We start from the raw sequence: 17,768 nt of genomic DNA on the forward strand, positions 1-17,768 counted from the left end.
TCTTAGAATTCATGCATTGCACAGGACTGCAGTATTCTGAGATCTTATTGTTCAATTCAGATTCTACTTAACTCAGTGAACACTGGCCATGCTTCCACCAAATGCAGAAATTGTAGTAGGTGCCAAGAATACCACGTTGATGAAGTCACACTCCCTGCTGTCAAGAAACTCACTCGATTTCCTAATTTGCTGTCAGTTTACAGTGATCATACTTCTTCCAAGGAACCTCTAAGAAATACCTAGTGAGTAGAACCTTGGAGTTCCACAGAACAGAGTTCAACAGTCTCCAAATGATGACTCAGGCCAGATTGCATAATTCAGGTTTTGTTTGCAAAACTGAAAATGCTTCAGCACCTACCTAAATTCCAATTTAAAGGAATTCTTTAAAAGATGCTACATGTTAGAATTTAAGGTATGGATATGAAACATACATTTCTGGGTAAATGACCCACAGACCAGCACCATTCCTTTAGTCAAAACTTGTCCCTTGCTGACAATGCAGTTAGAGATGAAGTGCAAAATGGCAGCTCAAATAAATGAGCCAGAAAACCTGACCTATCACTTTTCTTTTCCTCTAAATTAAGATCAAGAAAGCTGAAGAATATTTTGTCTAGAATGATATGAACATACGGGTACAAAAACTCCCTTGTAGCTTAGCAGAAAATTACTTCTGTGACCTTTGTCTGTACAGTGACCTTAAAAATGCAAGCATTGTTTTGAAAGCAAGCATATGGGAGTATTTTTTTTTCTTTTTTTACCACTTTTGGTGACTTCAGTAGGTTTAACACATATTTGTGCATTTATTGCATAAACTCATGATACAAAGAACTTTCACCTGATTCAAACTCTACATTTAATTTTGTTTTTCAAAAATGTAGAACTACTACTTTCTTTCCACCCACAGATTGCCATTATCTCAAAGGTGAAATTTTAGCCTATGACTAAAAGGACCTATAGCTGCAACTTCATGATTCAGCATCTAACATCAATAATTCACAGTGAGATCATAGGCCCCCTGTGGAAGGTAGTGACATACTTGCCTCATGAAAGGAAGCTGAGGGCATATCCAGAGCATTTTGAGTTTAGATGTGTGCCTTGTGTGGGTGTGAGACTTTTGTCTCTTAGCTGGTGCCCTGCAGAAGGATCCTCCTTTGGGAAAGGCTGAGAAAGGTGAATTGGGGTTGTGAGGCTAGGATAATAATGGTTATACATGTGGTAACCAGCTCCTCCTGAACTCAGTTTTCCAGTTACCCTGGGCAGGTGGGAAGTCTTTCTGCTTTCTGCATAAAAGATTCCAACTTGGTTTCCTGCCACCACCAAACACAAATGTGTTGATTTTTCTTTTTTGAGCTTCCAACCCTTGCAAGTTTCCAAAAATAAATCAAACCAGCCATCAGGGCACCGAAATAATACTACTACTAATAAGCAGCTTTGCTTAGACTTACATAAACAACACTTCTGAGGTAAACTTTGCCCCAGAAGTCTGGATACACTCTTTTTATATAACCTGCGTACTAATAATTACTAGACTTGGGTGCATTAACCCTGAAAATAGATGTTAATAGCAGCCCCCCAAAACAAAAGACTTGAAACGACAATTAAAAAAAAAAAAAGCGCACCAGCAAGAAAAACACTTGGCAGCCAGCTCCAGCCCAAGCTGAAGACACCCTCCTTTACCCGCCCCCCTACGAAGACTCCGCTCCTACCCGCCCCGCCTACCGGGTGAGAGTAGGCTCGGAACCCCGCCCGCCCTCGCCCCCTAGGCTCTTTTTCCTCCTGGCCCCTCCCTCTTCCGCTCCTCTCCGCCTGGTTCCTGGAGCTGAGGTCAAATTGTCTGAACAGGCTGATTTGCATAGCCCAATGGCTGCGCGTATGCAAATGAAGAGGATGGTGGTTGGCTGGGGGTTGGCAGGATAACTCCTGGGAGCGGGGCCTTTGTCCTTCAGCGGCTGTGAGGCAGCTGTGGAGTTAGTGTCGTGGTTAGTGGCGAGTGGGCTGCTGAGAGCTAACTAACGAGCAAGCGAGCGAGCGGGGCGGGAGGGGCGGACGGCGCGGTGGTGGCGGGCGCTGGAGGAGCCTGCAAGGGAGTGTGGAAAGCAGGCGCCCGCGCGCCGGCGGTGGCAGGAGCAGCTCGCACGCCGCTCTCTCTCTGTGGGCGACCTGCAGTTGCAATATGACTTTGGAGGAATTCTCGGCTGGAGAGCAAAAGACCGAAAGGTAAGTCGGCCAGAGCCTCTGCCAGAACTCTGCTTGCCTCCTGCGCGCACTCCGGTGCTGCTGGGCTATGCAAGGTTAATGGGGAGCGAGTGGTTCAAAGTTTGCAGCGGGTACCTCCTATCCCGCCTTTCTTCCTCTGGAACACTCCGGAGGCGCGCGTGGACGGGAAGAGCGTACCCCGCACGCCGGTCGAGCCCCTCGAGGCTTTGCAAACGGCAGACGTGACCGTCCCTGCCCGTGCAGCTCTTGCGGCCGACAGCCTGTGGCTGCACCCAGCGCCAAGGACTAGTAGAGCACTAGGGAAAGGGTGGCGGATGTCACTCTCGGGGCTGCTCACAGGATGCCGGGCCTCTGGGCGTAAGGGTTATGGGGGGAAGGGGATGATATCCCAGGGAGTCCTGGGTTTGCAAAAGGTCGAGGGGCGCTATTGAGCGTGTCCTCGGTTGGGAGGGTCGCGGCGCAGGGCGAGGAGGCGGCGACTACCCGGAGGGGCTTAGTGTGACGGGATCCCCTTGCTTCTTCCCGCGTGTAGGATGGATAAGGTGGGGGATGCCCTCGAGGAAGTGCTCAGCAAAGCCCTGAGTCAGCGCACCATCACCGTCGGGGTGTACGAGGCGGCCAAGCTGCTCAACGTGTAAGTGGAGCCCTCGCGTGACCCTCTTGGTTCTCCTGTTCGCCCTAGCCAGAGAACGTCGCTTTCACTGGTCTCCCCTCGCCCTGCAGCGCCACTTCCTGCCGCGTGCCATCTGTCCCGTGGCTACTTGTCCCAGGGGGAGTGAGCGGACCCGGGCGCGACCCCTGACACCTGGGCGGGGGGTGCAGGCTGCCACGCGGCGGGTCTTGCCTTTGGGCTCACCAGCCCGTTCGTTCCCTGCCCGCAGCGACCCGGATAACGTGGTGCTGTGCCTGCTGGCGGCGGACGAGGACGACGACAGGGACGTGGCTCTGCAGATCCACTTCACCCTGATCCAGGCATTCTGCTGCGAGAATGATATCGACATCCTGCGTGTCAGCAACCCGGGCCGGCTGGCCGAACTCTTGCTCCTGGAGACCGATGCGGGCCCCGCAGCCAGCGAGGGCGCAGAGCAGCCCCCGGACCTGCACTGCGTGCTGGTGACGGTAAGGGAGAAGGGGACTTGCGGGCAGCTCGAGGTTAGAGTCCTGGCAGGAAGTTCGTGAGCGCTGAGAGTCGCCTGACTCCAGATCTGAAACGGGCGAGGGTTAAGAGACGGGAGCCTTTGCCCCATTAAAGCGTGTGGCTGGACTTTCAGCCGAGATGTGCTAGTTTCATCATGGGGATTTTCTCTGGGACAGAACGTGTCTAAGCACGTTGGAGGCTGCCAGAAGCGGAAGAGATCCTTGTGACTCAGCATTGTCAGTCCAGCTACTCCCTACCTACATCTGCACTACCTCCCGTGACTAATTCCTTTAGCAGGGCAGATTAGATAAAGCCAAATAAATTCCTGGCTCACCCTCATTAAGGAGTCAGCTTCATTCTCTGCCAGTCAGAGCTAAAAATAGAAATGGTGTAGGAGACAGACCTCATTAATTCCCTAGAAACACATTAAGAGGATAGAGTGGAAATTTTTTCTTTGTGGTCTTGAAGTTTTTTAAATGCCCCCATGCCCCCATAAAAACCTTTGAAAGGTAGATAACTTGTATTTACAGAGATAAATGTCATTGTTTTGTGTTTTACATTTTGGAACAGTTTGATCTCCTTAAGTGGCAGTCTCATTATTTTGCTACTCCTGAAAAATACTACTCTCTCTTTTGGGAGGATAACAGGTGGCAGTTTTAGTTAACTGCTCTGCAGCTCTAAACTCCTGGTAGCCCAGCACTGAAGTATTTCTCAGGTGTCCACCAAGGTACAAGTTTGGTAGGACAAGCCTATGAATAATACTCTCAGGCAAAAACTGAATAAATATGAAAACATATATATGACTCAGTTAGTTGCATGTGTTCAGACTTTGCAGAGTATAGCTTTGTAGAGAATTACCCTTAATGATTTTGCAGGAAACCCAACTACCTGGAAAAAATTTTTTAATGGTTTTAAGTGGTCTGTAACACAGCCAAAGTATAGAATGTTCAAGCGTCTTCCCCTCAGAAGTATTGTAATTAGTAGCAAAGTCTGATTTTTAAAAAAATAATAATTTTGTTTTTTCTAAATTTGTTCCCAGAATCCGCATTCATCACAGTGGAAGGATCCTGCCTTAAGTCAACTTATTTGTTTTTGCCGGGAAAGTCGCTACATGGATCAGTGGGTTCCAGTGATTAATCTCCCTGAACGGTGATGGCATCTGAATGAAAATAACTGAAGCAAATTGCACTGAAGTTTTGAAATACCTTTGTAGTTACTCAAGCAGTTACTCCCTACACTGATGCAAGGATTACAGAAACTGATGTCAAGGGGCTGAGTGAGTTCAACTACATGTTCTGGGAGCCCGGAGATAGATGACTTTGCAGATGGAAAGAGGTGAAAATGAAGAAGGAAGCTGTGTGGAAACAGAAATACAAGTCAAAAGGAACAGAAATTACAAAGAACCATGCAGGAAGGAAAACAAAACTATGTATTAATTTAGGATGGTTGAGTTACATTTAAATAAACCCAATATGCTTTGTTAAAGTTTAAATGTGCAGCCATAGTTTGGGTAATTTTGGTTTTTATGCCCTCAAGTTAAAAAAAAAAAAAAAGGTTAATCATATTTTAAAACCATATTTTATTGTATTTTGATGAGATGTTAAATTCTCAAAGTTTTATTATAAATTGTACTAAGTTATTTTATGACATGAAAGGTTATTTATGCTATAAATTTTTGGAAACAATATCTGCAATAAACTGGTATGGAATAATTGCATCATTTCTTAATGTGTGCTTTTGTTTCTTTAACTTGTACTTTATTTTCTTTAAAACAAGTTTTTTTTTTCAATATGGAAAAATTAAAACCCATGTGAAATCATGTATATATAGTATATGTGCATCTGTATATATAGATGTGTGTGTATGTATGTATATAAAATATTTTTCTACTCAAAACATTTGGGCTGAACATGGCATGATATTGGTTTTTATTTAGTGGGCATTTTAGTGATGCCTTGCTCTACCCTACACCAAAAGTCAGAAAAACAAAGGTCATTTAGAAGTTGGGTGGGAATTAGGGAAAAGTGGTGTGGGAAATTGCAGTTGCAAAACGGATAAATACAGTTAAATGATAACTAGTGCTATAATAATATATGCTACATGTTTACAGAAGCAGAGGGGAGGGAGTCACCAAAGACCTACCTGCAAGACCAGTGAAGTTTTTCCTGGGAAGAGATCATTTTGTTTGGATCTTAAAACAGGAAAAGGATATTGCTAGCAGCAGCACTAGTTTCTGGGAAGGTGTGGAGGCCTGAAAGACCAAAACCTGTTCAGAGAACCAAGAGTGATTCCGTGTGTGCCTCTGGCGTAGAAAGATAAGAGAGAGATAAGGCTGAAAGGTAGGTGGGATTAGGCCCAGACTGGGAATGGCATTCCAGGTCACCCTTAGCATTTGGGCTTTCTTCTGTAAACTTTGGCCCGTCTGCAGACGCCTTCACGCAGGGAGTGACGTGATCAGTGTTTCAGGAAGATAACGCTGGGCACTGAAAGACGGGTTATTGGATAAGCTGCCACAGGTGAGAAGGCCAATTGGAAAGTGACCGCAACCGTCCAAGGCTGTGCATTTTGCAGAAGCACATTCAGGAAGCAGGGAGTGGCTTGCTGAAGATTTTGGTGCCATTCTTCTCTTTACAGAGCTGTGTGCCTTTCAGCTGAATGTGTGTGCTATGGTTCTGAGGGGTTTGGCTAAATTAGATGGGAGAGGGAAAAAAAGAGCAAAAGAAATGAAAGGCTTTAGCAGAACAGTCATCTTTTACTTGGAACAGTCACTTGATAATTAACTGTAACAATCTTTTGGACATCCAGCCAAAGAAAGCAAAAATGCCTACTGAGGAGAGGCCTAATATAGCTTTGGTACTCGGGATTTTTCTTTGCCTACTTCTCAAACCATACCCTCCCCCACAACACCCCATGGCTCCCTGGCCATCTGTCTCCCACCCTTGTCATGACTACATACAATCAGGAAAAAGTAGAAATCAGAGGAAAGAAATGCCAGTTAAGAGTTACAAAAAGCACCAAGTTTCTGCATATCTTAGGAATAACATAGGCACATGAGCCCTTCACCTTGCAATTAAGTTTCTGTTTTTCCACATCTACCAGAAATGTGGAGTTGTAGTCCTTGTTTAGGCTTGTATCTTATTTAAGCTAGTGCCTGATCCAAAACGTAACTGCTATTTAATAGTTGTTTTTTACATTATCAGAAGATGGAAAGCAGAGAGTTTGAAACAGATTTTTTTTTCGTCCCATTAAGTAAAAATGCTTCCAATTCTTTCCCAAAACTACTTGATTAAAGACCCTCCTGCAAAGATGAGTAAATTAAACTCGGAAGGCAGAGTGGGGAGGAGCGGCTTATGTATGTTCTTAGCCACTCACTGTGTCTGACTCTGATTTACAAATAATGAATGCAATCTACCTGGCACCTGATAGGTGTCAATACAGTGTGTCTACTACTAAAACTGGAGCGATGGCAATAGGAAAACTTCCAAGGCATCAGAAAAATCTGTTGCTTATAACGCGATATACGTATTCAAAGAAAAGTGTCTTGCATGTGTACTCTGATTTCATAGTGCTGAGAGATGAAAGTGGTAGTGTGCATCCTTGAGGTTGTTTGCTTTCAGAAAAATCCCAACAATTCACGGGATTTTGAAGTCTCAGTTTTTAAGTATTAACAGTTGTTATTCCTTCCTGATTGAACATAACACAAAAGTAACAGGGCGTTGAAAAATCCACTCTGAAACAATTGAGTTAATTGTAAACAAGTATGCAATTACCAGGGCAGATTCTGCCTCTAAATGTTGCTAGTATTTTTCAGTTGTTGCTTTAAATGCTATTACCCTGCTTATTACAAGTAGGTGGAAATGTTACAGAGGGGACAGAAGTCCCCTCCTCTTTCTAAGGTGTGTTGTTTGTGGAAAATACCTACTTTTCCCACTGGCAACTTTACCTCAGTGTCATAAATAGTATTGACCCCTCCCTCCTGTAGTTAGTCAAGGCCCTCAGTAAATTAAATTTCTATAATGAAAGGACTCATGAAGGTAAGTAATCTCCCATAATACATATTTTATTTCCCAAATGAAGGAAGTGTCATGGCTAGGAAAGAGCTGTTTGTATATTGTTAATTGGAAGTGTTGTCAAAGCATGTCTTGAGACGCCTTGCTATAACCCTTATAAAATCATTGTTTCCTCAATTTTCAACTATATGGGTTCAATTTTATTCTTTGAGATTTGATAGAAGGCTGCAAGCAGTGAGATGTGGTTCCTTTAAATGAATAAAACTCTCAATGGCATGATTTAACACCAGGCCAGTGTCCCTCAAACTGAATTGAATCTTTTTTTTTTTCTTTTTCCTTTTAAACAATCCTTAGATAACCATCAGGATTCCCCCAGTGGCTCAGCAGTTAAGAATCTGCCTGCAGTGCAGGAGATGCGGGTTTGATTCCTGGGTCAGGAAGATCCCCCAGAGAAGAGGGTGGCAACCCACTCCAGTGTTCTTGCCTGGAAAATCCCATGGACAGAGGAGCCTAGCAGGCTTCAGTCTATAGAGTTGCAGAGTTGGATATGACTGAAGAGACTTAGCACATAGCACAATAAACATAAACTGTGTAAAAAGGTTGTATTCATGAAGATCACGAAGAAAGAATTTTGTTGTTGTTCAGTCACTCAGTCATGTCCGACTCTTTGAGACCCCATGGACTGCAGCATGGCAGGCTTCCCTGTCCTTCACTATCTCCTAGAGTTTGTTCAAACTTACATCCATTGAGTCAATGAAGCCATCCAACCGTCTCATCCTGTTTGAGTGCTTATTATGAGCAAGGGCTATGCTGGTTATATTGAAGTCTACAAAAAAAAAAAAAAAAAAAAATCAGAAACCTACTCTGACCTCAAAGAGTTTCCAGCCTAGTGAAGTAATGAGACACAAACATCAACAGATAAAATCCAAAGCAGAAGTGCCTAGAGAACTGCTATGAGAATTCAAGGGGTGGAAATTTCTGGAGGGCACATGAGGATGACTTGCAGAAAAAGGTTGTGAGTTCTTTGATCAGAAGTTATCATCGTATCTTGCAAACCACACAAATTACTTAACTGATTGAATATTGATTATAATTCTGCTAGGTGCTGCAGAGAATAGACAGAGGTAGCCTCTAAGAGGTAGCGCTTGTCCTTAGAAAGTTTGTTATCAAATAAGGAAATCAATATCAACACATTCACTTCTTTAATGCTATTTACTGAAAGCCCGTCATGCCCTGGGCACTAAGTCCCAGGGCTGCAAAAGTGTAAAAACAAGGTCTTTGTCTTTAAGAATGTGTGCAGTTTAGTGTAAAGACTGACACCTGTGATGCAGGCCAATCAGTGACAATGTGCTGTGTTCAAGGCTTAAGTGTTCTTGGGGGGCCGGGAAGGTTGGGAAGATCCAGTCAGACCCAAAGGATGAAGAGACTGGCCAGGGGATGGTGAAGGGACACTTGTTCCTCTCGAGGAGCTGTAGCTCTGGAGGGTATGTTTGAAGCACGATTGGGGTGAGTTTCTGGGACAGCCACAACCCTCACAGAGGGATTTGTTGTTTTGGTTTTGTGCTTAGTCGTGTCTGACTCTTTGCAACTCCATGGACTGTTGCCCACCAGGCTCCTCTGTCTGTGGAATTTTCCAGGTGAGAACACTGGAGTGGGTTGCCATTTTCTTTTCCAGGGGGTCTTCCCAACCGATGTCTCCTGCATTGGCAGGTGGGTTCTTTACCACTCAGCCATGAGGGAACCCTGGAAACTGGTAGCTAAGAGAAATTTGTCCTACACGATGTTGAAAAACATATTTTTTTTTAAGTTGTCAACATTTATACATGAAAAAATTTCTTAGAAAAATCTTTATTTCTATTGTCTCTTGGAATATTGCTATTTGCGGCAACAGTGGGCCCACAGTCTGCACGGTAGCAATTGGCTGCAGCTGAGGGAGGCTCCTCCATTTCAGACAAGGATTTCCAGTTTGCTACAGACCTTACCCTTGCCTATTGTCAACTTAAGCCTCCTGGACTCACTTAGGTTTCCCTTCCTAATCCTTTTAGGCAAGTGGGGTCCACCTTTCACTCACCCTCCCCCAATGACAAATATCTCTCATTCTGGGGCTCAGATTCTTCCTGTGTAAAAATAAGGGATTTGTCCTCCAGAGATTCTCACATTTTCCAATAGACAATGAAGACCTAGGGCTGTATGTTAAAAATACAGCTCTAAGACCCTTTCCCAAGAGCTTCAGATTAAATGGGGCTGGGAAAGGCTCAGAATTTATTTTTTTCAAAAGTACGTTAGGTTGTTCTTATTATCAGGGCAGTTTGACAAACATTGCATGCTTTCTTGGAGTTCTTCCACCTGAAACGCAGTAGAATCACGCTTTACAAATCTCGGGGGAGGGGGAGGGACAGCTTTCACCAGATCAGTCTCTCTGATGTCAGCTCACCAGGAGCTGAGGGATACAGGTTTCTCTGCAAAGATTAAAGAGACTCTCAGGGAAGAGGTATAACCAGAACAATTTGCTACCTGTGGACAGAGTTAAAATTTACTAGTTTATTATTCTGTACCAGTCCAAAGAACTAGGGCTTCCCAGGTGGTACGGTTCTATCAAGAATCCGCCTACCGATGCAGGAGATGCAGGTTCTATCTCTGGGTTGGGAAGATCCCCTGGAGTCAGAATTGGCAACCTGCTTCAGTATTCTTTCCTGGAAAATGTTCCACGGACAGAGGAGCCTGGTGGGCTATAGTCATGGAGTTGCAAAGAGTCATATACAACTGAGCACTGAGGAAAATAACTACAAAAGGTGGGATGGTCCACAGACAGGTTGGCCCTTAGGGCTTCCTTGAATCGAGAGAACAACAGACCTGTTATGCACCAGACACAGGGCTGGGCACTTGGACAAGACAAGAAGTTGACAGCATTGTAGAGACAAACTCTTGTAGAGGACTGCTCAACGTCAGACATAAGGTAAGGTGCTCGGGAAGTGAGTAGAGTTCCTATTTTTCTTATATCTGTTAAGTACTTTCTGGCTTATAATGCGCTTTCACATTTATTAATCCATTTGGTTCCTTGCCAAAGCTCTTGAGGCTCAGGGGTCAAGAGACTCCTCTAAAGCCACATGGCAAGGAAAGGGAAAATCAAAATTCTACTCTAAACTGTCTCTTAAAGGCCTTCCAGACAGCACAGGTTAGCCTAGGGGAGGCTGAAACTAATTGGATCTAATCTTTTACTTATCCACTAAGTGGGACAGAGCCCCAGGAAAACTAAAGGGGACAAAAACAGGAGAGAATTCTAAGAATTGTTGTCTTTCATCCTAGAACCTCCTCATGGGAGAAGTGACTTTTGTGTCCCTGGGTACTTTATGCTGATATACCTTCTACAAATAAGTGTCTGAGGACTTTGCAGAAAAGCAGCAAACTTTCCTACCATCACCACTTAACACCTGATTACATCACCACAGTATCAAAATAATCACTCTGATAAAAGGCTCACCTGGAGAAAAGCCTTCTGATTTCATTTTGGGCTTCTTTGTATAACTGGACAGAGCTGGCAAGTGATCAAGAATAAGAGTATAGCAGATAAAACAATAGGCTTTTAAAAAATTTATTTTTGGCTATGCTGGTTCTTTGTTGCTGCCCATGGGTTTTCTCTAGTTGTGTTGAGCGAGGGCAGTTTTCTAGTTGAGATGCACGGGCTTCTCATTGAGGTGCACAGCATGGCTCTGATGGCTTCAGTAATTGTGGCTCACAGGTTCTAGCTGCTGCTGCTGAGTCCCTTCAGTCGTGTCCAACTCTGTGCAACCCCGTAGACGGCAGCCCATCAGGCTCCCCCGTCCCTGGGATTCTCCAGGCAAAAATACTGGAGTGGGTTGCCATTTCCTTCCCCAGTGCATGAAAGTGAAAAGTGAAAGTAGTCGTGTCTGACTCCTAATGACCCCATGGACTGCAGCCCACCAGGCTCCTCCATCCATGGGCCAGCAGGTACTGGAGGGGTCGCCATGCCTCCAGGCTGAAAGGAAAGTAGTCGGTCTGACTCCAATACCCATGGCGGGTTTTCCAGGCAAGAGCACTGGAGTGGGGTGCCATTGCCTTCTCCACATAGGCTCTACAGCACAGGCTCAACAGCTGTGGTGCATGGGCTTAGCTGCCCTGGGTTGTGTGTGATCTTCCCAGACCAGGGATCAAATCTGTGTCTTCTGCATTGACAGGCAGATTCTTTACCACTGAGCCACCAGGGAAGCATTTGACAATAGGCTTTTATAGCCAGAAAGACCTGAGCTTGAGTCTTGGATCCCAGCTAGGACTTGTGAAAGGTAGTGTAACTTCTCTCAACCTCAGTGATTTCTCCCAGAAAATGGGAAAATAAACAAGGTTTATATCATTGGTTTGTTTGTGGGGATTAAATAAAACAATGCATAGAGAGCACTTGGCTCAGTTCTTGGAGATACTAAATATATGTGCCCTAATGATAACTACATCTCCCACCGGTGAGTAATTTCCTATGTATGTATGTATTTTGTATCATTATTCTATGTTTGCAAATTAGAGGGTGACTTCAGTGAAAAAGAAAGCACCTCCCCCCAGTAAACTACACTACAGAATGTGAAAAGACATCATCCAATTAAATTATGTTAATTTCCACTAATCTAGTTTCTCCTGTCCATTTCCATTAACTTAATTTGGTCCTTTATCACTCATTAGGATTATCAAAGCAGAGCAGTTTCTGTTCAAAATCAAAGGTTGAATGCATGCTGTGTGCCAAGTTCTGTGCTGGAACTTGCTATAGAAAGATGATTGTGGTGCAGTTTCGACCTGCAGTCTATGTAGGAGCTGACAGACACAGAATTTTCAAGGTGGTGTAGTGGCCTGGCAAGTCTGGGCATGCGCTGTGTGTGTGTGAGTTTAGGGTGGTGGTGGTGGTGGTGAGGAAGCCTTCCAGGAAAGGGTTGATGCTTGACCTGAGTCCTGAAGCATGGTTAAAAGCGAGTCAGGGGAGAAAAAAGCTGTGCACGAGGGACTCTTCTAGTCTGTGGTGTTTGCTAGAGGATTAAGTGTTAAGGAAGGAGTGGAGAAACGTAGGCTAAAAAGGTAGACAGAGACCAGCTCAGAGAGAGCCTTCTGAGGAGCATGACTTTGCCCTGCAGGCAATGAGGGGACTTTGAGGATTTTATTCGGAAGAGTAAAGTGGGGTAATAGTGGTCTACGGTTCACTCTTCTCAGATGAATTCAATTACCCGGGTCAGTGTGATGGGATCGGAGAGGGGCGTAATGTAAAGGGGCAGCTGTTTGTTGTTCTTGTCTGTCCTGCTCCCCTCCTCCTCCTCCTTTCTGGTTAGCACCCCTCACCTCAGCCTCAAAAGGAAATTTGGAATATAGGCCTGGGTCATCTTCCTGGCCATGGTGATTGGGATGGGGATAGATCATGTGACATCAGCTGGGCCAATCAGAAATCTTCCTGAGACTTCTCTGTCAGAGTAGAGAATCTCTTTACAGGCTGACAAGCTGATTGATGAGTCTAAGATTACTGGCAGGCGTTTGCATGCCGTGGAGAGTAAGTTTATTTAAGAGCAAAGGGCAGTCCTATTGAGTGAATTAAGTCAGACAGCAAAGGAGAAATTTCATATGATAGCCCTTATATGTGGAGTCTAAAAAGAGATGATATCAATGAACCTACTTAAAAACAAAGAGACTCACAGACTTGGAGAATGAACTTATGGTTGCCAGAGGGAGGAATGGGGGGAAGGGATAGTTGGGGAGTTTGGGAAGGATGTGAACATACTGCTATATTTTGAATGGATAACCAACAAAGACCTACTGTATAGCACATGGATTTCTACTCAGTGGTATGTGGCAGCCTGGATAGGAGGGGAGTTTGGGGGAGAATGGCTACATATCTATGTACGGCTGGGTCCTTCCACTGTTCACCTGAAACTGTCACAACATTTTTTGTTAATCTGCTATACCCCAATACAAAACAAAAAGTTTAAAAAAAAAAAGCAAAGGGCAGAGGTGAATCTTTGAAGCAGAGCTCCTGAATCCAGCTATACCTGAAAGTAGGTCTATGGATTCTCAGTAATGTACGTAATTTCATTTTCAGTTAAAAATAGGGTTTTAGTTTTATTTGCAACTAAGAGCGGGGACTGAGAGATTTCCTGGGTGCAAGACTTTCAGGGTCAAAACTGAGACAGTTCCAAGTAAACAGAAAAAGTTGGCCATCCTAATACCAGGGCAGCCATGGAGGCTGGAGTCTACATGGGACACTTTTGCAGTTCAGTCAAGGGGTGATACAGGCCTGGACTTGCAGTTAGGAAAATAAGAGATGGATTTTAGAAGTATATGGGCAATGAAATAGGTGAGGCTGGGTAACCAGATGTAAAGAACGAGGGGGAATTCTTGAATGCCTCCTAGGTTTCCAGCTGAGGCAATTTAGAGATAATATGGCTGTCAGTTAAAGTTTCTGGAGGGGAGATGGGTTTAGTCTTGGATGTAGTATGTTTCAAATACTTGTGCGACTACCAGTTAGAAGTGTCCAGTAGAATAGATAAGTTGGATGTTTGGACAAAATTGGGCTGGATGTTTTGATCTTGGAATCCTCAGCATATACTAACTGTGAGAGTGGATGAGCTCACCAAGAAGAATGGATAAAGTGAGCAGAGCAGCAGTCAGCCAAGGATAGAAACTTGGGACTCAGGGTGGGATTTTAAAAGGCAGACATAGAGGGAAATGAGAGTCTTGATGTCACAGAAGCTGGAGGGGCAGAATGGTGAGTTTACAGAAGAGAATAATTCTCACTGTTAGAGGAGTCCCTAAAGCAGAGACTGAAATGTTCCATGGAATTTGGAAATTAAGAGTTCACTGTCCATTTCGTTGGGTGAAATCAGTTTCACTGTGTCGGTGTGAGTAAAACCACGTTGCCTTCAATTGAGAAGATGGGAGGTGGGGAAGAGAAGACACAGAAGGTGGACCACTTTCTGGGGAAATTTTGATGAGAAAGAAGAAAAGAGGAGAAGGGGCTCCAGGAATAGCTAGTGGACTTGCTTCTCACCTGTGAGCCTGATAGAAATTATTTGCTTGGGTGTGATGCAGAAATTTGGATGTGGAAAGGTAGGGAGTTTTAAAAATTCAGGCCAAACGGCCCCAGCATTTTTTCTGTTGGGGAAGGCAGGATTATTTACTTGATGGGAAGGAGATAAATACAGAGAGTTTGAGTAGGGTGATAAAGGTTTGGAATGAAGGAGTTGAACAAAGTTCAATAAAAGAATTATGAAATCCTGGTGGGGGCTTAGAAATAACCACTGTCAGTTTCTCTTCACTAGTTCTTTCTCCTTATTCAGTCTAATTATCTTTAAGGAAACAAAGCTTAACATGTCAAACCCCTGCTTAAGCAACTCTACTAACTCCCTTACCTTGTCTTTATAGTCAGTAGAAAAGCTCTGCTTTTGATGACTTGACTCAAGCTTCTTTCCCAACCTCATCAGCTTGTTCCTCCCTGTAGTCCTGCCTCAGAGATCTGTTACCCAGAATTAACAGAAGTCTGATATGCAGACTTCTTTAGAATTTAGCTTGTACACACTGTTTTAGCAGCTGAGAATATCCTTCACTCCAGTGTTCTTGCCTGGAGAATCCCAGGGACGGAGGAGCCTGGTGGGCTGCCATCTATGGGGTGGCACAGAGTTGGACACGACTGAAGCGACTTAGCAGCAGCAGCAGTCTTCACTAACCAACTCCTACTCATCCTTCAAGGCCCAGCTGATACACTGCCTCCCCCAAGAAATCTTTTCTGACTCACTCAGGCAGGGCCACTTCTTAGAATAGCATTTACCACATTGCATAGTAATACCCACCGTCTACCCCTACCCTCCCTATCTTGGGAGATCCTAGTCTTTTCTGGGTTTATTCTAGGGCATACTTAGTGTTAGTAGTTACATACACAGTGTTAGTAGGAGCTACCATACTCCTAGTAGGAGCTCAACAAATGAATGAATTCTTCTTTGTCCTGCTTCTAAAAACTAAATTTTAAAATGCTCTGTTACTTATATTTAATGTTTGAGTGGCCTGTTTTTCTTTTTGTAGTTATAACTCATGAGACATTGTTGATACTTCGAAGAAATGTGCTCATTTAATTCTATTAACTGCTTATATACAAAATACCTTTCTACAATTCATTTTTCCTTAAAAATTCTTTCCAGGCCTGATGATGAGTCAGTAGCTGAAGTATCGGGAAGTGATCCTTTAAATATCTTTTAAATATCTATAATTATACACAGCAAACCCACATTCCCTTCAGTGACCCCATACTCTAGACTTTGGCTCTTTCCCTCCTGGTTTTCAATTCAAGAAGCAAAATGTGAGATGACTGAGGGTGAAGATGGTAAAAAAAGGTGATCCAAAATGAATTGCTTTCCTCCTCCAAATTTGTATACAATTTAAGACTAAAAGAACAGTTAACAATTACTTAGCCTGAATCCTTCTTAGATAATCCGTTTTCTTTTTTTTCTGGAAACAGGACCAGAAATCACAAAACTCATAAGGTTACACAGCAAGTTAGTGGCACTCCAACTACAGCCCCACGTTTTCTGCTTCCAAGACCTGTTCTTTCTCTTACCTCATACTGACAACTCAAGAAAAATTGCAGTTTTTTAAAAACATGAATGCATGCTCAGTCGTGTCCAACTCTTTGCATCCCTATAGACTGTAGCCCACCAGGCTCTTCTCTCCATGGGATTTTTCAGGTTGCCATTTCCTCCTATAGGGGTTCTTTCCCCAGGGATCCAACCTGTATCTCCTGCACTGGCAGATGGATTCTTTGCCACTGAGTCACCTGGGAAGCCCTAAAAAAGCATATCAAATGCACTTTTGGATCTCTCTGAACTTCCATTACCTCATGTGTAAAGTAGGGTTAATAACAGTAGTGACCTCATGGGCTTATAGTGAGAATCAAATGAATTGAGATGCAAAATTTCTGAAAGCTATACCTGGCCATATTAAGTATCTGGAGTCTAGTGTTGTTTATTATTTAAAGTCCAATACATTACATTCTTTTTTCCCCCAAATTTGTTTCCTTTAATGACATCTACATGTCATGGACACCTTTCCATATCAATAGAAAGCTACTGATGTTTTTAAAGGACTACATAGAAATGCATTACATTCTTGATTGCTGAGGAACTAATTTACTCACTTTACCTTACTTAATTTATTAAAAAATTTTTTTGTTACCGACTTGATGTACAGTATTATGTGTCAGGTATACAACATAGTGAGTTACAATTTTCAGGGTTATATTCCATTTCTAGTTGTTATAAAATACTGACTATTCCCTACGCTGTACAATATATCCTTGTAGCTTATTTACATAATACATAATGGCTTGTACCTCTTAATCCTCTACTCCTATATTATACCCCCCAACCTGCCCCCCTCTGGTAACCACTAGTTTGTTCTCTGTAAGTCTCTTTCATTTTTGTTATATTCACTTGTTTTAGACTCCTCATATAAGTGACATCATACAGTATTTTTCTCTGTCTGACTCTGGATCCACCTGTGTTGTTACAAATGGGAAAATTTCATTCATTTTTATCCTTGAGTAGTAGTTCATTGAATATACTTATATACCACATCTTCTTTATCCATTTACCTGTTAACAGACACAGGTTGCTTCCACATCATAGAATTATAAATAATGCTGCTATGAACATCGGTGGCATGTATCTTTTCAAATTAGTCTTTTTTTTTTTTTTTTTTTGAATGTATGTCCGGGAGTAGAATCGCTGGATCATATGGTAGTTCTATTTCTCACTTAATGAGTTTCAAATTTCCCAAAGTTACTTTTTCTCCCCTCTTCACCCCATTCAAACCATTTTACAAATATGAAGACAGAGACCATGGGTTGTAGAATCCAGCTGAGCTAGGTGCGTGGAATTAGAGTCTGCACTTCTTAGCTGTAGGACCCTGCATAATCTGACTTCTCTGAGCCTCAGTTCCTCATCTGTAGGACAGAGTTAAAGTCTACTTTTCTTTTGAGAGTTGTTGTGAGGCTTAAATGGGAGGATACGGAGTGCCCAGCCTGTGTCAATGTTGGGTCCCTCCTTTCCCCAGTGCCTCACACAAAGTTCTGTAAATACTAATAGATGTTGTATGAGCTATATTGATATGTACTTCTTAGATATCAGAGCTATAATGGTTTATCTAGAACAAAGTGACTCTAACGCACTGGCCTTGGGGAAATGTCTCAAGGTTAAAAGGAGGAAGGATCTACTGCATGTGGATGATTCTTGGAGCACAGTTCTTCAAAGGGATGCTTGCCTTCTGATATACCACAAGGCTTCTTAACCATTTTTGCCATATCCAAGTACAAGCTGTGCTATTATACACCCACATTTTTGAAAATGTAAATTGGCTTTTTATTTGTCTGT

The 17,768-nt window shown here is 43.3% G+C and overlaps 1 protein-coding gene across 1 annotated transcript; it reads left to right on the plus strand.

Moving 5' to 3' along the window:
* On the plus strand, positions 1,803–5,079 carry GADD45A (growth arrest and DNA damage inducible alpha). Its single transcript, XM_005678467.3, has 4 exons — positions 1,803–2,217; positions 2,750–2,851; positions 3,099–3,336; positions 4,395–5,079. Exons 1-4 carry the CDS (start codon positions 2,174–2,176, stop codon positions 4,506–4,508), a joined length of 498 nt encoding a protein of 165 aa, XP_005678524.2. The 5' UTR covers positions 1,803–2,173; the 3' UTR covers positions 4,509–5,079.

Source organism: Capra hircus, chromosome 3, assembly GCF_001704415.2.
Source record: "Capra hircus breed San Clemente chromosome 3, ASM170441v1, whole genome shotgun sequence".
NCBI classification, from domain to species: Eukaryota; Metazoa; Chordata; class Mammalia; order Artiodactyla; family Bovidae; genus Capra; species Capra hircus.

Bases quoted from the DNA above. Each gene is read 5' to 3' on its own strand.
- GADD45A (XM_005678467.3), top strand. From the start codon at position 2,174: ATGACTTTGGAGGAATTCTCGGCTGGAGAGCAAAAGACCGAAAG. The intron at 2,852-3,098 runs GTAAGTGGAGCC...CCCTGCCCGCAG, and splicing joins GCGGCCAAGCTGCTCAACGT to CGACCCGGATAACGTGGTGC. The intron at 3,337-4,394 runs GTAAGGGAGAAG...ATTTGTTCCCAG, and splicing joins TGCACTGCGTGCTGGTGACG to AATCCGCATTCATCACAGTG.